General features: G+C 37.1%; 1 protein-coding gene and 1 pseudogene across 1 annotated transcript in view; one reads left to right on the top strand and one right to left on the bottom strand.

The window, feature by feature from the left end:
• Positions 1 to 25406, bottom strand: part of LOC114034476 (protoheme IX farnesyltransferase, mitochondrial) — a 104622-nt gene that overhangs the window by 67970 nt on the left and 11246 nt on the right. The window contains exons 3-4 of the mRNA XM_027850172.1: positions 22206 to 22339; positions 18289 to 18610 (exon numbers count right to left, since the gene is read on the bottom strand). Of these exons, the coding sequence (XP_027705973.1) occupies positions 18289 to 18610; positions 22206 to 22339 (456 nt within the window). The remainder of the gene's footprint in view (positions 1 to 18288; positions 18611 to 22205; positions 22340 to 25406) is intronic.
• On the top strand, positions 11290 to 13135 carry LOC114034419 (annotated as a pseudogene).

The following is a 25406-nucleotide window of genomic DNA, read 5'->3' as shown; positions in this document are numbered from 1 at the left end:
CATGTAGTGCTGAGACATATGTGTATATACTCTTTTCCTGTCTCATTTAAAAGATGTCATTAAGTTTTTTAACTACAGCTGCTCCAGCAATTTTTTCATTTCTTTATTTTCCTTTTTTGTTACCTTCCTATTAGGCTTATCCAAAACAGAAGAGTGATATTTAACTCCTGTCACTACTGTGTCTTTTTTTATGTCTTTTTGAAGCTCATAATTTCTCTTTTCTGAATTTGAATGCTAAGGCATTTGGAACATATAGGTGTATTACTGATATTGGTTTGTTGCTTATGGTTCCTTTCAGGATAATATCTTTTCCTTGTTTTTTTATGTATTTTTTTTTTCTTTTTAGGCAATTGGGGTTAAGTGACTTGCCCAGGGTCACAGAGCTAGTAAGTGTCAAGTGTTTGGTCTGAGGCCAGATTTGAACTCAGGTCGTCCTGACTTCAGGGCAGGTGCTCTATCCACTGTGCCTCCTAGCTGCCCCAATTTTTAATTTTTTTAAGGTGGCCCTATTAGTACTGCCTGTCTTCCCCTCACCCTGATCACCTCCTCTCATGTGTTACCCTTTTGCTTTTAGGGTTCTGTTTATTAGTTCCCTTTTCTCTCCTGCTTTTATATGGTTATATAAATCTTTACTTCCATTTTTCCTCTCAGTTAATCAAGCAGAATTCCGCTTCCTCGCTTTCCTAATACTGTTCATTAGGTTTTTTTCATTCACTTTTTGTGCTCTTTTCCAAAAAAGATTTCTCTCATTCTCTTCATTATCTACCCTCTCTTTCAGTCTAATCTAGACCTTCATTCTGATTCATGATGCCCATAATTATCTGGTCACTCTCTTTTCCTCATATAATCAAAGCTTCCAAGGTATCCATTCTAGTCTCTCCCACCTAGGCAGTTTCTGCCACTGACTTGTGGGACTTGCCTCATAGATTCCCCTTTTCCATTGTGTCTCAATCCCAAAACAATACTAAGTACTGCAGGTATCAGAGAGAACACTGTCCTATGGGCAGGGCTTCCCCCTTCTTTCCATGTCCCTAAATACACAACTCTCTACTGATCTAAATCTTCTCCTGATTACCTTTTCACAAGGAGCCAGTGGTGAAGGGAGAAATCTGATAGAAGTAACAATGAAAAGGCAGATGGGGCACTATGTATAGAACCTAGCAAAATTTTGCCTACAGATTAATCAATGTTGTTGTTGTTGTTGTTGTTGTTGTTGTTGTTGTTTGGAAAGAGGGGGGCGGTGGATTTGTGGAACCATATTACAACATGACAAACTATATGAAAAGGAGGAGGCATCAAGGTATATAGAGGACTGTGTGATGTGCCAGTCAAATAAAAAACTAGCATAGAAGAGATGGTGATCTCTATGGTCTCAGAGACAAGTCAATAGTGGACTAGATGAGGAAGAGAGGGGAAAGGATTGAAATGGGAAGAAAGGAAAGAGACTTGACTTTCATGGTGATGAATGCTCCCATGGGTAAAGAGATGATCTTTAAAGAGATCTTACCTTCAAAGAGAGAATGGGACCGCAGTTTGGCCTGGAAAATTAACTATTTGAAAAGTCTATTGTCCTATAGATAGAAAGGGGCTGTTGGAACCCTTGGGGATAGCATAAACCTATGAGAAGATTATGAGGCTGAACAAATTGTGGTACTCAAACGCATTGGAATAAGAAACCAATAATAAAAAATACAGAGAAGTATGGTAAGATTTATATGAACTGATATAAAGTAAAGTAGAATATGGAAAACAACATACACCATAACGACAAAAATGTTAAATGGAAAGGACAATAACAAAACTAACTCCAAACTGAACTTCATGTAATCATAATGATCAACCTTGGCCCCAAAGAAGAGAGAAGATAATGTTCTTCCTTTTCTTCTTTGCAGAGGTGGGAAAAATAAATAGGGAGCACTGCAGATTCACTGTCAGTCTGAGATAATAGGGTGCTTTTCTCCCTTTACTCACCCTTTTCTCTCTCTCCACACACCTTCCCCTCCCCTTCTCTTCAAACACCTCATATAAGAGATGGCTCTCAGGTAAATGGAGAGATATATTTCAAGATGACAGTTATATAAAAAAAAACAAAAACCAAAATATAGCAATTAGATTTTTTAAATTGGAAGATAAAGGATATGAAATAATCAGGCTGATTTGGTATCACCTTTCAATTGGTCTATTTACAGTTAGGCAGGTAGGTGGTACAATAGATAGAGTGCCAGGCCTGGAGTCAGGAAGACTGGAGTTCAAATACAACCTTAGACAATTACTAGCTGTGGGATCCTGAGCAAGTCACTTAAACCCTTTGTGCCTCAGTTTTCTTATTTCTAAAATGAACTGGAGAAGGAAATAGCAAACTACTCCAGTATCTTTGCCAAGAAAACCCCAAATTGGATCATGAAGAGTCAGACACAACTGAAAAATGACTAAACAACGACACCAAATTTATAGTTAGTTGATTTTGTCCTATAACTACCTAAATCTTGTAAGTTTTTCTCTAAATTTAGTTCAGAATTTGGCTGGCCTATAATGAGTTAAGTTTAAAAGTCCAAAAAAAATTAAAAATTAAAAAAAGTTTTAAAAAAAGTTTGAAAGTCCAGTTCTTTTGTTAATAACTTGCCTCAAAGAAATCTGTTTATCTTTGAAAGCTGCAGATGGACATCAAGGATTCTGGTTGAGTATCTTTCACCAGCCTTCAAGGATGTCAGTTCTGCTATCCAAAGAAATCTGGTCCACTATCTCATACCTTCCAGGCGGACTTAAACAATGAACATTTCTTAGTCACTGGAGCTAGCTCGGCATTCCTGATTTCCTATTGTTCCCCATGCCTCCACTCTGTAACCAATCATATTGATTTCACTATTCATGATGCTGAGTTCTTTTAACCAATCATAACTTGTTCCTCACTTACAAAGTCCTGCTCTTTGTTCTGTACTCCCCAAAACTATAAAAAAGAGATATCCCCTTAGTTTGGGGTCTTAGCTTTGCTGAGGAAGCTGAGATGCTATTTATTGGCACACTTTACTGATAAATTGATCATGCTCAGAATTTTGTGCCTCAGTTTATCTTATTTTGATTGTAACAGATACAGGTAATTTTAGTCATTATACTTAAGAAGGAAGTCTTAAACAAAAAGAGATCACACATCATAAAAGATGAAACAGTCAATGCCTACTAAATGAAATTGAATAGCTTTTACAAAAAAAATCAAAGCAGCTAGAGTAGGGGAAACTGTCAATTGAGGGAAAACATCTTTCCACCAAATATCTCCAATATAGTTCTGATGGCTAAGATGTCAAAAACCACTCTATAAATACTAAAATGCCCACAATATAGAATTCCTTTAAAAGGAAAGACTTGCTCAGTAGGGAAATCCTAAGACCATATTCAGAAATGAAAGTGATGTCAAAGCTAAAGTCATCAATAAAAAAAAAAGTATTATGAGAAACTTCAGGAGAAATCCACTCACACCTGACAAGAACCATAGAATCACAGATATATTGCTGGAAAGGACCTCATATGCCACCTAGTCCAACCTCCTTATTTTATGGATGAAGGAAATGTGGCCCAGATGGGTTAAACAATTTGCCTAAGATCATACCTGTGGTAAGTGGAAGAGTAAGAATCTGAACTCCAGTCCTCTAACTGCAGAGAAAATGCTCTTTCCACTGTACCATGTTTTTTCTCCATGCAACTTCTTAGGAAAGGCCTCCCTGAAGGGAATGGCACCTGAAATGGACTTTGATAAAAAGTCCAAATTGGACAAGGGGAGAGTCAATTCCAGATAAAAGGAACAATCTTAACAGAGGCAAAGAAACAAGAGAGAAGAATGAGAAAAATGAAATGTAATAATGTGTGTTAACAGGGAGTTCTATGTGATAGGGCTGAAAAAGTGGTTAGAATTAAGATTATGGAGAGCCTTGAAAGTCAGGATCAGGAGTTTACACATTATTGTATAGGCAACAGGATCCCACTAAAGGTTTATAGTCTAGTGCATTAGGAAGATTATTGAGACAGCCCTATGAAGGGGTCTCTGTAGACAGTATAGACTAGAGAGAGGCAGGGACATCAGTTAGAAGGCTATTATTATACCCTAAACAAGAAGAAATGAGGGCTTGAAGTAGGGTGGCTACAGTGAAAATGGAAATGACAGGGTAGATGCAAAAAGTATTGACCACTCCTAATTCTCTGCCGGGGCTAGCCAAGTCCTGAAAAGTCATGAAATATGTTAAAAGTCAACAAAATGGCAGATGTTTTGTATCCCCAGCACATAGCACAGTGTCTGGCATATAGTAGGCATTGTATTGCATTATGGTCCAAAAAAAGGTGCACATGATATTTCTGCTTTAGTACATTTGCTAATTTAAGTTTTTATTTTCTAAACATATCGTCAATTTTTATGAAGATGCCATGTACAATTGAGAAAAAAGTATACTCTTCTTTTCCATTCAATATTCTCCAGAGGCCTATCATATTTAACCTTTCTAAAATTATATTCAATCTCTATTCTATTCTATTTCTTTTAACTTCCTTCTTATTTAATGGTTGGATGCATCAAGGTCTGAGAGGGATAAAATGAAGTCCCCCACTAGTATAGTTGTATTATCTATTTCCTCTTGTAATTCTTTACCCTTTCCTTTAAGAATCTGGATGACACCCTTTGACCCATCAATAGCGCTTCTAGGGCTGTATCCCAAAGAGATCATACAAATGAGAAAAGGATCCACATGTCCAAAAATATTTGGAGCAGCTCTTTTTGTGGTGGCCAAGAATTGGAAATTGAGAGGATGCCATCAATTGGGGAATGGCTGAACAAGTTGTGGTATACAAATGTAATGGAATACTATTGTGCTATAAGAAATGATGAGCAGGTGGACTTCAGAAAAACCTGGAAAGATTTGTATGGACTGATGCTGAGTGTAGTGAGGAGAACCAGGAGAACACTGTACACAGAAACAGCCACGTTGTGCGATGACTAACGTTGATAGACTTAGCCCTTCTCAACAACGCAGGGATCTAAGACATCTCCAAAAGCCTCATGATGGAAAATGGTATCCACATCCAAAGAAAGAACTATGGAGTTTGAATGCAGGTCAAAGTATACTATTTGCTATTTTTTTCTTCTGTTTTGTTTTGTTTTCTTTTTCCTATGGTTTTTCCTGTTGGTTCTAATTCTTACTTACAACATCACTAATGTGAAAATATGTTTAATAGGAATGTATATGTATAGTCTATATCAGATTGCATGCCATCTTGGAGAGGAAGGAGAAGAAGGAGGAGGAGAAAAATTTAAAACTCAAAAGCTTATGGAAGTGATTGTTGATAAAACAAAATAAACTAATTAAAAAAAAATTGAATGCCACGCCATTGTCTATGATAGCTCTCAGCAAAATGTAGTTTCCTTGATTATCTCTTTTAATTAGGTCTATTTTAAAAAAAATTTTTTTTGAGATCATAATTGTTACCTCCGCATTTTTTACTTCAGTTACAGCACAACAGATTGTTCCATATCCTTATTTTAACTTCTGTGTTGAGACAATATATTCATGGATTCAGGGTTCTAATCCATTCTGCTCTCCTCTTCAATTTTAGGGATAAGTTCATCCCATTCAAATTCACAGTTATTATTTCTGTGTGTTTTCCTTCAATTATATTTTATTTATTCTTCTCTTTTCACCCTACGTCTCAAAAGTCTGTTTTACTTCTGACCACTAATCTGACCACTAATCTGACCCTTAATCTACTCTCCATCTTTTCCCTATCCCTCTTTCTTAGCCCCTTCCCTTCCTACTTCCCTGTTGGGTAAGATGAATTTCTGTACCCAACTTTGTACGTAGATCTATATCTACATTCATATATGTGTGTACACATACATATGTATGTATATATATATATCCTCATGTACATATGCACATACATATTCTTCACTGTTTGAATCACTTCAGATAAGAGTCAAGTTCAAGCTATACTCACTTCCTCCCTCCACACATTTCCTCTTCCGTTATATAAACTCTTCCTTGCCCTCTTCTTTTATGTGAGACAGAGGTGTATAGAATATTCAGGGAGGAGTAGTACCTATAGCTTGAGGGTTTGCTGAGCCCGTTTATTCATCCACTTTCATTATCCACCTTCACCCAACTCTTACCTCCAAGAAACTGTAGCATGCTCAGCAGCCACACCCTGGTAAACCATCTTGGCAGACGGACTAACCCAGATTGAGGGTAACTGACAGGCCTCTAACCTGTCAGTGGGTTTAGGGGGATGTCAACCCCGAGCTTGTGAAGACTTTCCCTAGTGGAATAGGTAAATGATAAAAATTTGTTCCAAAGGCCATGAAGGTGGTTAAAGAAGGTGCTGTGGACTGCTTACAGCTTGGTCAGGATCAAAGATGCCAAGATCATCCACTGCATCATGGGCCATTGCCAGTTGTCTCGACTTTTGTCTTGCCAATGGACTTTGATGACTCAGGAAAAGAAAGTGAGGCTGATGACTGTACAATTCTGCCTCACTTAAATCCAATTCACACGCAAGTCAAAACACCACCTGTGACATCACTGGTCCTCTTTAAAAATGAAGGACAAATAACTTACAAGATAATTTTCCCCATTCGCTTTTTCCTACTGCATCCCTCTTTCCCACCCTACAATTCTTCTTTTGAGATCATCCCAACATAACAGAATTACATCAATGACCTCTAAGTAGATTTCCTTCTAACTGCCCTAATGATGATAAAGTCCTTAAGGATTACATGTATCATCTTCCCATATAGGAACATATGCAGCTTAACCAACTTCTCTTGAGTCTTGTGTCTGAATGTCAGATTTTCTATTGAGCCCTACTCTTTTCATCAGGAAAAGCCCTCTTGAAAGTCTCCATTTCATTAAAGGTCCATTAAAGGTCCATTTTTTTCCCTGTAGGATTATACTCAGTTTTGCTGAATAAGTTATTTTTGGTTGTAATCCTAACTCCTTTGCCTTCCAGAATATCATATTACAAGCCTTCCACTCCTTTACGGTGGAGTTGCTAAATCTTGTGTGATCCTGACTGTGCTCCATGGTATTTGAGTTATTTCTTTCTGGATACTTGTGGTCTTTTCTCCTTGACCTGGATTTTAGCTATGATAGTCCTAGTAGTTTTCATTTTTGAATTTCTGTTAGGAAGTAACTAGTGGACTCTCTCAATTTCTACCTTGCTCTCTGGTTCTAAGATATCTGGGCAGCGCTCCATTATAATTTCTTGAAATATGATTGTCAAGACTCTTTATGATTATGGCTTTCAGGTAATCTAGTAATTCTTAAATTATCTTTCTTTGATCTATTTTCTAGGTCAGTTGTTTTTCCTTTGAGATATTTTACATTTTCTTCTATTTTTTTTAGTCCTCTGACTTTGTTTCATTGTTTCTTGATATCTCAAGAAATTATTAGTCTCCATTTGACCAATTCTAAGTTTTAAGGAGTTCTTTTCTTTAAAGAGGTTTTATGCCTCTTTTACCATTTGGATAATTCTGATTTTTAAGAAGTTATTTTGATTAGTATTTTTCGGTGCCTCTTTTTAAGAAGGTGTTAATTCTCTTTTCATAATTTTCTTGGATTTCTCCCATTTCCTTTCCCAATTTTTCCTTTACTGCTCTTATTTGATTTTTAAAATCAATTTTTTTTGCTCTTTTTTATCTTTTTTGTTCGCTCTTTTAGGAATCCTTGTTGAGGTTGTGTCCAATCTAGATTTTTCTTTGAGGCTTTGCTTGCAGATGTTTTAAGGTCATTGTCTTTTTCTGTATTTGTGTCTTGAGTTTCCCTCTTCCACAGTAGATTTTTATAGTCAAGCTTGTATTTGCTCATTTTTCAGCCTACTTCCTGACTTTGGACTTTATGTTAAAGTGGGGTTCTGGTCACCTCTGATAGGATAACTACCAGGTCTGTCTTTTATGTCCTACTGCTTTCACTGTTCAATCTGGGGATCTGTATATTTTTAGTGCTTCCAACTTGGTGTGATCCATGGAGAGATCTGCACTCCTGATCTGTACTCTGGTTCTTTTAATGAATTCCTTTTACAGGTAAGGCCCCTGCTCTCTCATATTCATGATAAATTGTTCCTCTCTGCCCTGAAAAGCGATCCAGAACTGGGTAATATGGGACAGCTGGTAGACTACAACTACTGTTCTCTGTGCTCTGGAACTGTGACCTGGAACTGGGCAATGGGCAAAGGAGCTGTCAAATGCCACTGATCCTATACCTAGTACTAGGACAAGGGTGCCCTGGGATCTCTTTCTACCCAGATTTTTAGTCCTCTTACCATCTCTGGACACTGCGTTGCTCCCTGCCACTAATGCCAACACTACCACCTAGTGCTCTTTCCCCTATGCTGTGCTTCTGGTCCCTACTCCAGTAGCCACAGACTTCTCTATTTTCCTAAGCTGCCCTGTGCTGGAAAAATGACTCACTGTGACTTTTTCTTGTATTCACAGATCAGAATTTGGTTTGTTGCATTTTCTGTGGTTGCTGCATTAGAGGTTTTGGGGGAGTTGGGGCAGTTGTGACCTCTCACTCCACCATCTTGACTGTGCCTCCTCCTTTAAAACCTTTTGCACACAAAAATTAATACAGCTAGAAAAAGAGAACCCTACCTAAGGAGGAGAGAATCTTGACATCAAAGTTTTCCAAAAAGAAAAAAATCTTACGAAGATTATGTAATGGGAACTTGCACAAAAATATAGGATGAAGAGCATTCTTCCCCAATAGTGGACAAATTATTTAGATAACAGCATTACAGATTCACAGTCAGAAAGGACCTCAAAAGTGATCTCCTTTTATAAATAAGAAAATGTGGACCCCATAGGCTAAATGACTTGTGAGATCAAAGAAATTGTAATTATCAGAAGTGAGATTTGAACTTAGTTTCTCTGACTGCAAAGGAGCCCTGGGAGTGACAGTACCCCTCAGACTACCAGTCCTCCTTCCAGCTGAGCCTTCATACTCATCATTCAAGAAAACGGCTCCAGTGGTGATGGGGCCAGTCATCCTTACCAACAGTTCACCAACTGTCACACATGTGGCAGGTAAGCCAGCTTAGCTGAGGCAGCAAAGCACCCTGAGAGAGAAATAGGTGGCAGCATTTACAAGACATAGCAGGTCACCCTCACTATCTTGAACACCATCTCCCCTCAGACCCTAATGGAGACAGCTTAGGACCCTGAGCCCAAGAACTTGTGGGAATATAAGCATTCCTCAAGCTAACAGACCTTCTTCCAGCTCAGCCTCCCAGAGGCTGAGAGGGTGCCCACTACCCTCATTAACAACTGTTGACCAAATGCCACCAACAGTCAGATAAGAAAAGGATCCCTGTGAATGGAGCACACTGCAGGTTACTGGTATTGCTTCCAGTCCTCTTCACTATCATCTCTGGAAGCAACTCCTAATGCCAACTAACTGCCACACAAAGGGAAGGCAACCCAACCTACCTCAAGTAGTAAGGCTCCCTGAAAGAGATAGGAAGCAGCATGGGCTATCACCAGTACCCTGACCATTATTATCCCATCATCAACTCTGATGACCACCAGACCCCTGAACCCAAGAGCATTGGGAATGGGCTATGTTGCTAACTCAGCCACCATCCTAGAAAGCAACCCCTCTGGAGATGCAGCCTAGCAACAGCTCCTGCAGGAGCTACAGCCAAGCTACTGAAGGCCCAGAAAAGAAAATTCTTATTACCAAAGTCTTTGGCATTGATAAATGGCTCAATGTCAGAAACTGATATCATTTTATCAGTGGAAATAACATTAAAGAAGAGGCATTCACTTTGTTTTGACACAGCTTAAGGACAATGGCACTTTTCCATCTGACAGTTTCTAGCTGAAACTTTCCATATGTGTTATCTCACCATTAAAATGTGAGTTTCTCGAAAGCAGGGACTGTTTTACTTCTCCACTTCTATCCTCAGCTCTTAACACAGAACTTTGCACAAAGTAAGTGCTTAATAAATGTCTTATTCAATTGGGCATTCATTCATTATAAATTCATTATTTATTATTCATTCTAACTAATGAGAGAATAAATAATAAATGAGAGAAGTTATTATATTAATAACTAACTATAATTTGTGATGTACCTTTTTTCCTCTTATTTCTGTTAAAATCCATCTCCTGAAAAGGTCATCCTCTAAAGGGCATGGCTGAGTGATGAGATGTACTTTTATCCTTCAAGGCACATACTCTTTAGTTGTGCAGGACCCCAACTCAACTGTGAGACCTAATTTCTGTTTAGAGTATAAACAGAATCCAGTCCTTTGCCTGGAAGAGGAACCCCCTGTCCTTGTTTCCCTCCATTAGAGTTCAGAGCAACCCAGCACATGAAGGAGAAAACTAGTTAGAGTGGTCTGGATGAAGATGGCTTCCCTTGGCAAGATGCTTTGAGGCTGCTAAATCTCATAATCAAGCCACATTTTCAGCAGAAGGAGCTGAAGACTTTTAGCCCAGCTCTGCATTAAATGTCCACCAATAAGGGTTGATTTTCACTTGTTGGGCAAATTCCCTTTCAGAAGGCATTTCAGGGTCTCCCTCAGGGTCTTCGGTTACTGAGAGAAACCACAGACCATTAATTTATTGATTGCTGCATAGCCTGATTAATAAATAAATTGATTATTAATTACTCAGAAACTCTGTCTCTCAGGTTCTTATTCATCTCACTATAGAGCTAATGTTACCATCTTGCCTCTATAAGAAGTTTCCAGAATAACTGCAAGCTATCAATAAGTCATATAAAAGACCGCTCCAGATCACTAAATCAACTCAGAGGTTTCATCTCATATCAATCAAATTAGCAAAAGTGATAAAAATGGAAATGAACAATATTACAGGGCTTATGGGAAGATAGAAATATAAATAAACCGTTGGTGGACTTCTGAATTTGTTATAAAAAAAAGTTACGAAACCTTCCTGTCATTGACATCCTTGCCACCTAGGTGGGGTTGCTGGATCAAAGGGGTATTAATAATTGAAAATCTTTTTTAACATAATTTGAACTTTTTGCATATATATGAAATATATGTACATATATACATATGTAATGTATATTTGTATATATAAATATAAAAGAGAGAGATTCAGAAAGCTATTAAACTTTGCACACCCTTTGACCCAACAGTGCCACTACTAGGCCTATATTCTAGAAATCAAAGAAAGAAGAAAAGGACCCATATGTATAAAAAATATAGCATTTCTTTGTAAGTTAGGTGAATAAATTATTGTATGTGAATGTAATGGAATATTATTGTGTCTTAAGAAATGACGAAATGGAGCCCAGCTGTGCAGAGATGGCAGCGGCCATGGTTGTGTGCGCAGGCAGCCAGCTTCCTGTGTCTTGGGCTGTAGGGACAGGCTCTTTGTGGACAAAGCAGCTTTACCCAACTACCTTACCTGCAATTGCCAGTTTTACAACGAGGGTCCCCCCTTGCAATGTTTTCAGATTGCTCATCACCAGTATTGCCCTCTCTAGCCTGTCTAGTTTGTCAGTGACCCTCATGAAATGTGGTGCACAGAACTAAGATGACAGTGTATGGACTGACCAGTTCAGAGTGCAGGGGAACACTGTCTCTGTTCACCTGGCCCTTATGTTTTTAGCCTCTGAAGAACTTTGGAACTGATTATGTGACATGGAAGACACTGGTACAGGACAGCCCAGCATGGCATGCCCTCATCAAAGAAGGGTTTGTGGTCTATGAACAATGCAGAATTGCAGCAGCTCAAAAGAAACATGAGATGTGCAAATTTAGAAAATCCACTCCAAGTGTTCACATGGACTACTTGTACCTGCCCTGTGGTAGAGTCTTCCAAACTTATATTAGTCTGATCAGCCACAGTAGGACATACCATAACTTGACTCTAATATAGTGATGTCATTTTGGTCTTCTTTGAGAATGAAGGACTACAACCAATGTTTCTAGTGTTTCTATTGAAACTGTCACCACTCTGGTTCAGGTTCTCATCACCTCACATCTGGACTACTACAAGGAGCCAGGAGTCATCATCATTATACCAACTTTGCCCATGCCCTCCAGACTCAGTGTTGTATTTCTGCTCCTAGCAGCAGCAACACTGACACTACAGTTTCTTCACTAAATTGACAGCAGAGGAGCTATGGAAAGGAGTCTTAGCTGAGTCTAGTGCTGGAGCAAGGAAAGGAAGAGGAAAAAGAAGGAAGAAGGACCTAAACAGGGGCCAGATTATTGGTGAAAGATGTTCTGGTTTTCTCTGACCTGGTTTGAATGCCCCTGTTTTAAAACAGGAGATGGTTCAGAGAATTAGCCAAAGAAGCAAAGAACAGGAAAAGATATAGGCTGAAATAATCCAGCAGAGAGACGAGTGGGACAAAGAGAAAAAAGAAAATTAAATGGGAGAGAGGTTGTACTGGAAACTCACGGGGAGGAATCAGTTTAGGACCCCCAGTTCCTGATCCTAATGGAGAAACTTATTAAGATTTTGATACCAGAATACTCGAGGTAAAAAGTGCTTTTAATATGACAGCAAAAGAAGGAAGGAAGAAGTCAGTGCGGGCCCTCATGGTAGTTGGGAATGGAAAAGAAGCTGCAGGTTTTGCTGTTGGGAAAGCCCCTGATCAGGTCAATGCTTTTAGAAAAGCAAAGAATAGAATAATTCATTACTTGCATTATATAGAAAGATATGAAGACCACCCAATTTACCATGATATTTCCTTAACATTTAAGAAAATACATATCAAGATGAAGAAATAGCCATGGTCATGGTCTTCATTGTTAACGAGCCATTATTACAATTTGTAAACTAACTGGAATTAAAGATTTGTATGCAAAGGTTACTGGATCTGTCAATTTAATTAATATAGCCAGAGGAGTCTTCTGTGCATTATCAAAAGAGGAAGCTCATCAGCAGCTGACAGAGAAGCAAAGCCTTCACGTCATCAAGTACCAGGAAGAATGTGGTCCTCTGCCCATGGTGGTCCACTCTCCTCAAGGAACAATTAAAAAAGAGCCTGAGCCTGAAGATGAGGTGCCAGATACCAAATTAGACTGGAATGAAGTCAAGATGAGTCAGGGAACGAAAAAGTCAGTTTGGGCAAACTTAAAGAGAGCTGCAACCGGAGCTTTCATCTCCCTCTTGTAGCTGAATTAAGGCATCAAAGGAACAACAGAAAAGACTCAAATATGCTGTGCTTTTCAAAAAAAGTAAATGTCTCAGGTAGGGACAACACAGATATTGCTTGAATGAATGCAATTCTTTGTTAGTACTGTATATGGAATTCTCAGTGTATTACTTAATTTGCTGGCAAGCTGAGTTTTAAATTCTAGGTATTCTCATAAGTACTACAATCAGAAACACCCTTTTAAAAGCATGTGAGACTCATGAGTTCAGTGTAACCCTATGTAATTAAGTTTCCAAATAAACCTGATCCTGATTTTTACAAAATTCAAAAAAAAAAAAGAAAAGAAAAGAAAGAAATGATGAAATGGACAGATGCAGGGAAACCTGAGAATATTTATATGAACTGATTCTGAATGAAGTGACCAAAACCAAGGGAACAATTTAAAAATAACAACTTAAAAAAAAACCTATTCAATTCAATGACCAACCATGATTCCAAGGGTAAATGACGACACATGCTACCTACTTCCTGACCGAGAGGCAATGAACTCAAAGTGCAGAATGGGACATATTTTGGGACATTGCTAATGTGGGAATTTGTTTTGTTTGACTATGCATACTTATTACAAGAGTTTTCTTTTTTTCTTTTTTCCAATGAGGAAGGAGGGAAGGAGAAAATAAATGTATATAAATAAAAAAAATAAAATACAAAGACTTCTAATGAGAGTAAACCTGTACCTTTTAGTTTGATTTTTGGATAACTTTAATGGAAAGGAAGTCTTTCCTTAAATCTAACTTTACAAATCTGTTTGATACTTCAAAGCACAGTGCTCCTAGTTCCACATCCTTGAGCAGAGGAGAAAGTCAAATCTCCCTTCTACCCAAAAGGCCTTCAAATGCTGAAAAACAAGTATCATGTGCTCTATAAAGTCTTCTCTTCTCTAGGCTGAACATTCCTAGTTCTTTCAAATGATCTTCACATGGCATAATCTCAACTCTTCCATATCAAGGCTGCCATCCTCTGAAAACTCTCAACTTCCAAAAATATAAAACCAAGAACTAAACACATTATCTCATATCAATCAATCAATAATTTACTAAACACTTAATAAGGACCTACTATGTGCCAGACACTATACTAAATACTGGATACAAAAGGAGGCAAAAGAGTCCTTGACCTCAAGGAGTTTACAGTTTAGTAGGGGAAATAACATGCAAACAAACATATACATAGCAAGCTATATTTTGTTGTTGTTCAGTCATTTTTTCAGTCATGTCCAACTCTTTGTGACTCCATTTGGGATTTTCTTAGCAAATATACTGGAGTGTTTGCTATTTCCTTTTCCAGCTCATTTTACAGATAAGGAAACTGAGGCAAACAGGGTAAAGTGACTTGCAGAGTGTTACACAAGCTAGTAAATGTCTGAGGCTAGATTTGAACTCAGGAAGATAAATCTTCCTCACCCCAGGTATGGTACTCTATCTACTGCACCAGCTAGTAGTCCTTTATCCAGAAGAAATAGGAAATAACTAACAGAGGGAAGGCATTAGAATTAAACAGTGTTAAGAAAGGCTTCCAGTAACTTAAAGGGAGCCAGGGACTTTAGTAGTCAGAGTGGAGGACAGAAAAAGTTCCAGGAATGGGAGAGAGCCAGAGAAAATGCCCAGAACCAAGAGATGGTGTGTCTTGTTGATGGAACAACAAGGAGGCCAGTCACTGGATTGAACAGTACATGGTGAGGAGTAATGTGTAATAATATGATTGGAAAGGTAGAAGGAGGATATGTTATTTGGAGACAATGGGGAGCTAATGAAATCTACTTAGTAGGGGGATTACAAGATTGGGCACAGCCTCACTTTGGGAAAATTACTTCAGTGGATGAAGAGAGGATCAATTGGTTTCACCAGGGCATATGTGGTCTCAATGGGGCAGAGGTCAGCAGGGCTATTACCTCATTAATTCTTGGATGCCATGCCTGATTTAATGTTTCTAAAATCCCATTTTTTGACAGTCATATCCCCCTAATGACTCATGTAGCTCCTGTAGCCCACCAACATCTCCAAACCTTTTTCAAACAAATTACTATATAGTTCTGCCTCCCCAATCTTGTTCTTGTGATGTTGCTGTTTTGAACCCAAGTATAAACCTTATATTTGTCCCTACTAAGTTTTACTTTATTAGATCCACACCAATACTCTAGCCTATGAAGGTCTTTTAAAATTCTGACTTCATCTAGTGTATGTAGGTTTGTGTCATCTATAAATACTATAAGCATGCCATCTATACATTTGTCCAAATCACTGAAAAATACATCAAACAGCACAAAGCCAAGCATAGAACCCTAGAACATTCTAATGAAGAACACCTTGAAAAGTGACTCTGAACTATTAATCACTCCTCATTAGGTTTGCCCAGTCAACCAGCTCTGAATGTATCTAAATGTATTATAATTTAGATCATATCTTTTCATTTTGTCCTCAAAAACAATGTGACTTTGTCAAATGCTTAGTTACAATCTAGACTAACAGTATCTACAGTATTTATTTTATTGAACTGCCAGTCCAGTAACCCCATTAAAAAAAGAAATGTGATTAATGTGCCTTGTCTTGTTATTGATTTCACATGCTGGTTCTTTGTGAACACTGTCTCCTTTTCAAGATATATACTAATCATACCTTTAATAATACACTCCAGAATTTAATCAGTCAAGCTCTATGCCTTATAGTTTGCAGATGGTATTTTTTTTTCTATTTTTAAAAATCAGGGCATTAGTCCTTCTCCAATTCTCCATGATCTTTTGAAGATCACTATGAAGTCATATCTACCAGTTATTTCAGTACCCAACAAAGTAATTCTTCTGGACCAGGTAACTTGAATAGGTGCTATCTTACTATCTTCTTCCTTATGCTAGGTCTCAGTTCCCTATTTGCCATTTTTCTTCTGTTCTTTTAGTTTAAAAATTATTCTCCTTGGCAGAGAAAATAAAAGCAAGATAAGAGTACAATAGCTCTTCCCTTCTGTTATCCTTAGCTTTCCTCATCAACCTCATCTCATTCTGAAGTTTCATATTCCTGATGCTATTCTTACAGGTGCATACACTTTGGATTCATTCTGTCATCTGATCTCGTACTTGCACTGTACTTGCCTTTTAAAAAATCTAAGCTGTTTTATGAGCTCCCTATGTATCCACTTCAGACAGCCTTTCTTTCTTCCTCCTCAAAATTCTTTCACAATTTCATTCTTGATAGCTGCCCATACTTCTATATCCCCAACAGAATTTTAGCCCATGACATGCTACCTATGCTCTTTCTAATGAAAGATAAGAAGAGGGAAGAGTTAAGTCAAGTATCATTTCAAAGTTTCCAGTTTTAGGACACTGAAAAAGTGGTGGTACCTTTGTTGGAAATGGGATAACTGAAGGGGTACTATTTTGGAAATGAGAATGCTATAACTGATGATATGCTCACAGCACTCTAGTAAGAGGCTCTCTGCTTTCATCACTGGTCATTTCTCAAGTGCAGGGCTTGGGACACCTTTCTGTGGGGGGAAAATTTTGATATAATGGCCTTTCTTCTCAACAGTGAATCATCAACATCATCACTTTCAGGCCAAACCTCCTAAAGGTCCCTAGGTAGCTGTGTGACTAATCTTTCTGCTCAAAGATTGTATATAACTTGTTACTCATCTTTCTTTTTATTTTTTATTGTTTCCTTTTTAAAATTTATTTTATTCTGAACTTACTAAAACAAGCATTTCCATAATATAGAACAAAAAAAAAGATTGCACAAGAAAATGCAAATCTATTATGTATAACTTGCTATTCTTTGAAATATATATTAAAGTTACATAATTTTCTTTTTTCCCCCCTTTTTCCTTCCCCCTGCCCTAGAAATAGCTGCATTAGACACAGGAGTGGGTGGGTGGGTGGGTGTGGGTGTGTGGGTGTGTGTGTGTGTGTGTGTGTGTGTGTGTATAAAATCATTCTGTACATACTTCTATTTATCAGTCCTTTCTCTGGATGCAGATAGCACCTTCCTTCACAGATTCTTTGTAATTAATTTGACTTCTTTCTTTAGAAACTCCTTGTTTCTCAGAATTGGCATCCCTTATACTTCTTTTTTTCTCCTTATTTTAATATCTGATCTATTGGCTCCCTATGTATAGCATCACAATTAAATTCCAACCTTGATTGCTCATTGTCTGAACTCAGAAAATTCCCTGGCAAAGATATCATTTCTTTACTCCTCCTTTAACTGGTTTCCCAACTCTAGCCGAGAGATTTCTCCTCACAGTTTTCTGTCATCTCTGACTGCCTTGGCTAGATCCTTGATGTTCACAGCTCTTACACCACTTGGCAACTTTGCCTTTCTGTTAACCTCTCAGGTCAAGGGCTCTCTCCAAAATAAGCCAGAGCCCATTCTAAGTACACAGAGGAAACAAGTTCTGTTTGGTTGGTTCATTAGGTTTTACCTTGCATTCAGGCCAATTGCACCTGAAGAAGCTTCCTCAATATGAGGAAGTTTCACAACTGCTAAATCCTTACTCAGATGTTCTCATTACCTACCATTCTGTCCCCAAGAACACCTAGATTCAAATTCATCATTCTCCCATTTTATTCTTCCCCTATTCTCAATTTGTTTGGGACTAAAATCCAAAAGGGGGACAATTAATACACTTCTAGACTATAAGTTAATGCAGAAAAGACCCATGAGGTTACATCCAGACCAAAACAGGTCCCTTAATGAGCTGTCATACCTAGGACAACACTTAATGACTTATAGGTTGAGGGTAGCCAGTAGCGAGTGTTATGCTATCTACAACAGTCTGCTATTCTCCCATTATTATACAGAAACTCAACTATAACAGGCCTCGATACCAAATGCATCTTTAATGTAAAGTTGAATTAGAAATATAACTGAAGTAAGAATTAACATGCTGACATATTTCCAATATATTAAATTGAAAAGAATATAATTTTAGGTAGTGGTCTTGTAATCTATCAAATTAAACAATTCAAAACATTCAGATTTATATTAAAGTTCAATGAAAAACAAAGAGTTCCAGTTTTAATAAACTATTTTGTTATATACTAAGCAAAATTATCTCTTTATATAACTGGAAATGAACATGAAAATAAAGAAATAACCTAATATAGTAAAAATAAGAAATGTACCTGTAAGTTTGATTTTGGATAGCCGAGCCAAAATTCCTGGTAAGTCATCCAATTGTAGTTTCATTTCTTTCCACTGCTTTTCATCTTTGGACTCTGTCCCCATTCCTCCTAAGCTTTCAACTATTGATGTAGTTTCTAATTCTTTCAACTCCTTCTGATTTGAAATTTTAGACAAAGGTAGGTTGGGAAGTGAAATTGATCTGATCTCATGAACAACTGTTTTGGCTTGATTTGAAGATGTTTTCTCAACGAAGTGAGATACCCTTGGTTCTGGCTTGGGTTTTACTTGCTGGTAGAGGTTTCTGTTCAACTGCATTACACACTGAATGAAAAAGGTATTTTACTATAAGACATACATAGAATACTTTCAAATAAAGTTATTTTAGGCAATCAAAATTAAATCTCTAATTAGAACAAATAATGATGAGCATTTCCTTTCAATAACAAATATTTTAATCCATTCATTTAATATGCATTTTTGTGTGACTATTATTTCACCCCAGATCCTAATCTTCATGTTTCCAAATTCCGGCTTAGTCTTTTGATATTTGACTATACCGTTTGTTCAATGGCTTTTTTGATTCTTGCCCCACTGACACACAATCAGACAGAACTTCAAAGTTGAAAGGGGTCTTAGAGGACACAAAGTTCAAACCATTTGTAATAAGAAATTCTCTCTACAGTATTCCAAAAAAAGTCATCCAGGCTATGCTTGAAGATTTCCACAATTTGGGTGGGGGGGGAGGCTGGAGAAAAGGAATTGTTAGGAAGGGTTTTAAATTTAATTTTATACCCTGCACTGAAATCTGTCTCTCCATAATTTTCAGCTATTACTCTGGGTTCTGTTCTCTCGGGTAAAGCATGAGAAACCTAATCTCTGTTTGATATGGCATTTCTTTAAACACTTAATGCTATCATGTCTCCCCTACATCTTCTCCTCCCCAAGGAAAAATTCTTCCAACTGATCTTCATATATAATGATATTTGGGCCCTTCAACTATATAAAATGAGGTAGAAATGGATGAGATGGCCTCTCAGTTTCTTTTCAGCTCTGCAGCTATAATCTCATGAGGTTCCTGGTGTCTGGATGTGATGCAGTTTATCAATCAGTGTTCTTCCTGAAACATGGAATCCAGAACTGAAGAAAAAACTCCAAATGTACTCTGACTAGGGTAGAAAATAGTTGAACTATCATGTCCCTTATTCTGTTCACTATGTCTCTTTCTTTTTTTTTTGTTTTGTTTTTGCTAGGCAATAGGGTTAAGTGACTTGTCCAGGGTCACAAAGCTAGTAAATGTTAAGTGTCTGAGACCGGATTTGAACTCAGCTCTTCCTGACTCCAGGGTCAGTGCTCTATCCACTGTATCACCTAGCTGCTCCTCACTAAGAAGGGACTGGACCCCTTCTATAACAAATGCTAGTTTAGCTTTGACCCAAAAAGGAGTCACCATAGGTTCTAAAACAGGTGACTAATACAATGAAAAGTGTTAGAAAAGGAATATTCCAGCAGTTTTGTACAGGAGTAAGTGAAATGGGAAGAAAAGAGGTAATAAAGGAAGTACTCATTATAATCCAGGAAATAAAGTGATGAGGATCTGAACAAGAGACAGAATGGAAAGAGCAATGGTCTTGGGAGTAAAAGATCTTAGGTTCATGACTTACTAGCTTTTTGGCTTTGAGCAAATTATTTGGCCTCACTGAGCTTGAGGTATCTCTTCATTTATAAAATGGGAATACTCATTATTAAATAAAAATAAAAACTCCTCTTTTTTCCTCAACTCTGTCCCCCACCCTAAGTTATGAAAATGTAATATAACTAATAATATGTGCTTTAAGAAAGTGGATATCACTTAAAAAAAAAAGAAACAGGATCCCAAGAGAAAGGATCTATGTGTACAAAAAATTATTATAACAGCCTTTTTTGTGGTGGCAAAGAATTGAAAACTGAGGAGATGTCTGTCAGCTAGGGAACGACAGAATAAATTGTGGTATATGACTGATGGAATTTGTTATTGTTCAGTCGTTTCAGTCATATCTAACTCTTCATGACCCAATTTGAGAATTTCTTGGCAAAGATACTGGAGTGCTTTACCATTTCTGTCTCTCATTTTACAGATGAGGAAACTGAGGCGAACAGGGTTAAGTGACTTGACCAGGATCACACAGTTAGTAAGTGTCTGAGGCTGGATATGAATTCCAGTCTTCCTGACTCCTGGCCCAGCACTCTATCCACTGTACCACCAAGCTGCCCCTATGTGATAGAATACTACTGAGCTATAAGAAATGATGAAGGGGATGGATGAATTCATAGAAACTTGGGAAGACTTATGTGAACCAATGTAAAATGAAGTGAACAGAACCAAAACACTATACATAGTAACAGCAATATTGTAACCATGATCAGCTGTGAAAGACTTTGCTACTCTGATCAATACAATGATCTACAACAATTTTAGAGAACTCATGATGAAAAATAATATCCACCTCCAGCAAGAGAATTAAAGAACTCTTAAATGCAAAATGATGCATACTTTTTTTGCTTTCTTTATTTTTCTTTCTTTTGAAGGACTGGTGGGGAAGAGGGAACATGGCTAATATGGAAATATATTTTGTATGCGTTCACATATATAATGGGTATAATATTGTTTGCTGTGTCAATGGGTGGAGGAGGGGCTGTAGATAGGGAGAGAATCTGGAACTCAAAATTTTTTAAATGAACAAATGTTTAAAACACCAAACAGGATTCCAAATCATGAATTTGCTAAAATTCCTTAATAGGGCATTAAGTCTTTGCTTTCAAACTTGTTACCTAAACCCTCTGATCCTTTGCAGTTTACAAAAATGGTGGAAAATATCACCATTGGGAGGAAATAACACCATTAGCAAGCTTCTGTGTTCTATCTAGTTCAAAGAATGGAATATAGTAATGGAAAGGTTTCATAAATGAATGCTCCATTGTGACAAGCAGATTACTGCTCAGCTTAGATGCCATCTCTTACAGGAAACCTTTTCGAATCCCTCTAGTTTTTAGTGCTTTCTCTCTCCTCAAATATCTTTTTATTTACTTATCTGTTTACAGGTTGTATTTTCCAAATGAATGACAGTGACTCTGGAGTAGAAAGACTTGGGTTCAAATCCTGTCTCAGATATTTATTACTGTGTGCCTTAGGTAGGTCATTTAAGCTCCTCTAGCCTAGCAATTTCTTCATCTGTCAAACAATGGGGTTGCACTAGATGACCCCTGGGATCCCTTCCTTCTCTCAACCTGTGATCCTGTGATACTCTGTGAAAGTTCCTTGAGGGCAAGGATGATTTTTTATTTTTGTCTCTGTATTTCCAGCATCTAACACAATCTCTTGCATATAGTAGGTACTTTATTAAGTATTTATTAATTAGAATTGAAAGTATAGATATTTCTTAGACTTACATAAGTACTTTGGATTATTTTAAAATAATGAGTCACTGTTATAGGAATGAATGTGCTATAAACTATGAATTCATAGATCTGAAAAACAATTAACTTATGTTTACACAGCACTTTGTTTCAATAAGAATTTTACTTTCAACAACCTTTAAAGTAGGTAGTATCAGTATTACTGTTCTCATTAAGTAGCTATAGAAATTGAAGTTCAAAGAAGTTTAGTGATATACTCAAGGTCTCATGAATACCAAATTCAGATTTTCCTTATTTTAGCTTAGTGTAATTGTAACAGAAGTTAAGCATTTCTTCAAAATGAATTAGCAAATTCAGGACCATACTTATTAACGCTGTAATTCAGAATTCAGACTTACTTCAGAAAAAAGCCACCAAAACAATAACATTAAAGTTTCTAAACTGAAGAAAATACAAAATAACAACAGCTTAACAAGTTTTCCATAGTCTACAAATCAGAATTGGAATATTCTTCTAAACTTACCATGTGCTTGAGGAAATTAAGGTGCTGAAATGTAATCCATTGTTTATTAATATTCCTTAAAAGATGTATAAGTCTATGAGGTGTCTGCTGCATGGTTCTTCTTTTTAGGTGACAGATACATGCTCCTACCTGGCCTATATGGTAAAGGGGAAAAAAAAAGATAGTTCAACTCACCACAAAAATGATTAAATCTAATCAGTAATCAAAATTAAAAACAACAGTTAATACTGAATTATTGAGCTGATAAGGACCTCAAAGTTATAAAGTTTAATAGCTTTGAATAATTAACTCCCCATAAAGGTATAACCTAATCAATGTTTTAATCGGTCCCAACTTTTAAGACAGGTTAAAAGGCAAACATCACAAACAACCAGCATTTGAAATTATTATCAAGTCATGAGATACTATTCTCATCTTCTATCTTGAAAGAGTTACTAGACTTAATAAAATGCTTTTGATAGTCTACCAAGATCTTAGCGAAGCATTTGAGTCAGGATATTGCTAGTAGTAATAGGGGACTTCAATAATCTATATTTCTACTGAAGATTTATCTTTACTAAAAGTAGAACATATAATAATTTCCTTGCCTTAATGCTAATTTCAACCTTCAAAATGTAGAGGAAATAACCAAGGGAAAAACCTATTTTGGATCTGATTCTCATCAACAAGAGGAAACTTCCTGATGAAATGAAAATCATGTAAATCTAAAGGGACTATTCCCAGAAAGCCAAGTATAATGTTACACGCATCCTAGAGTTTAGGAACACAAATTTCAAAGATTTCAGAGAAATCAAAGATAAGGTTACAAGAATTAAAATTCTAGAGGGAAAGTCAGCACAGGAGAAAAAGGAAGCATTGAAGAATAGAATTTTGAATAAAAAATGGCCACAAATTCTAATGCACAGGAAAAGGAAAAGTTGCCTAAAAAAAACTAGTATGGATGCACAGGAAACAAATTTGATGGTAAGGAAACCATACAAATAAAAGCAAAGTAATCAAATACAAAAACATGAACTTCACAAGTACAACATAGGGAAGGTATTGTTAGAAGTTTGTCTGAAAAGAAATTTGTGGTATTAGTGAACTACAAGACCAAAATGAGTCAACAGTGGGATACGACAGCCAAAAAATTAAATGTGATGTTAAGCTACATTAAAAGAGCTAAGTTGTTCAAGATTAAATGAGGTGATAGTCTTAGTATACTAATTTTACCTTCCAAGACTGAAGCATAATTCATTTCTGGGTACCACATTTTAGAAAGCTTACTGATGAGCTAGAGATTGTGCTAAGGAGGACAATGTGAATGGTGAAGGGCTTTCAGATCATGTCAGGTAAGAATGGCTATTTAGCCCGGAGAGGTAATAGGTCAGAACAAAAAGCTGTGTATACAAATTAAAGAGAAGCAAATTTACACTTACCATAAGGAAAAATTTCCTAAACATTTTGCTGTTGTTCAGTTGTTTTTAGTCATGTCTGATTCTTCATAAACCCATTTGGGCTTTTCTTAGCAGAGATACTGGAGTGGTTTACTATTTCCTTCTCCCAATCATTTTACAAATAAGGAAAATGAGGCAAATAGGGTTAAACGACTTGCCCAGAGTTACACAGCTAGTTAGTATCGAGGGCAGATTTGAACTCAAGAAGGTGGCACTTTATCCACTGTGCCACCTGGCTGCCCGTCCTAAACATCAGGGTTGTACAAAAGTATAATCGGCTTCCCCAAGAGGGACTGGGCTCCCCTTCATTACAGGCCTTCAAAAAAAGACACTTACTGGTATCAAAGAAAATTCTGTATTTTTCATTGTACACACAAAGTTGATAAACAATTTTTATTAATTTATGATTATTCTAAATCTAAGCACATTCTGTTTAGAAAAAGAAGTGTCCAAACTGGCAAAGTTTCCTCATGCCCCGGGACACCACTGCCATATGAATCATTTTGAAGTCACAACTTTGGGGCAGCTAGTCGGCGTAGTGGATAGAGCAACGGCCCTGAAATAAGGAAGACCTGAGTTCAAATCCGGCCTCAGACCAAACACTTGACACGTACTAGCTGTGTGACCTTGGGCAAGTCACTTAACCCCAATTGCCTCACCCCCCAAAAAAAAAAAATAAAATAAAGTCACAACTTTTAGGATTATTTAGTCAAGTCAATAATTCAATAGGAACTTATTAGTTGCCTACCATGTGCTAGGCACTATGCTAAGTGTTGGAGATACAAAGAAAGATATGAGAACGTTTCTACTCTCAAGGAGGAAAAAATCTAATTGATGAGAGAACATGAAAAGAACTATAGGAAGGCAGAGCCAAGATGGTGCAGTAGAAAGGAAGATAATGTGGCCAAGCTCCTGTATACAAAACTTTTCTAACTAGATCTAGAAAATTCATTAGACTGAATCCAGATAGGGAAATCCAGAAATAGTCTTAGTAAGACCTCTCTTGGCCTTGGTCAGCATAGGGAGACAGAAGGGAGGCTGGCTGACACTGGAGAATTGGTTAGGCCCTAACTGTTAGGTCATCTGGAAGAACAAAAGGTCAAGAATATCAGAGAAATCAACAGGGGATAAAAAGGAAATAAGAAGACCTATAAGTACCAGATCTAAAACGATATTAAAATCACAAAGATCATAAAGAATCCTAAGATCATAAAATGATAGCACGAAAGCTACAGTCATCAAAACAATTTGGTAATAGATAAGAAAGAGTGGTTGATCAATGAACAGATTAGGCACACAATTTATAGAAGTAAATGAGCACAGTAACATTTAACATCTGTTAAATGTCAGCTATTGGGTAAGAACTCACTATTTGACATAAACTGCTGGGAAAACTAGAAATGGTCTGGCAGAAACTAGGCACTGACCAACATTTCATGACGTATATCAAGATAAGCCCAAAATGAGTACATGACTTAGACATAAACAGTGATATCATAAGTAAATTAGGGGAACATACACAAAAAAATTCCCGGTCTGATCCACAGATAAGGGAAAATAGTTCATGACCAAACAAGAGATAGAGAAATTCATGGAAAGTATAATGGATAATTTTGACTACAAAAAATTAAAAGGTTTTTGCACAAACAAAACTAGTACAGCCAAAATATTTTTTAAAAGTAGGAAACTACGGAAATCTACAACAAGTTTCTCTAAAAAAAAAAGGTCTTATTTCTCAAGTCTACAGAGCCAAATTTATAATAAA

Source organism: Vombatus ursinus, unplaced genomic scaffold, assembly GCF_900497805.2.
Source record: "Vombatus ursinus unplaced genomic scaffold, bare-nosed wombat genome assembly UNPS02008996.1, whole genome shotgun sequence".
NCBI lineage: Eukaryota > Metazoa > Chordata > Mammalia > Diprotodontia > Vombatidae > Vombatus > Vombatus ursinus.
This window is presented reverse-complemented; position numbering and strand designations above follow the sequence as displayed.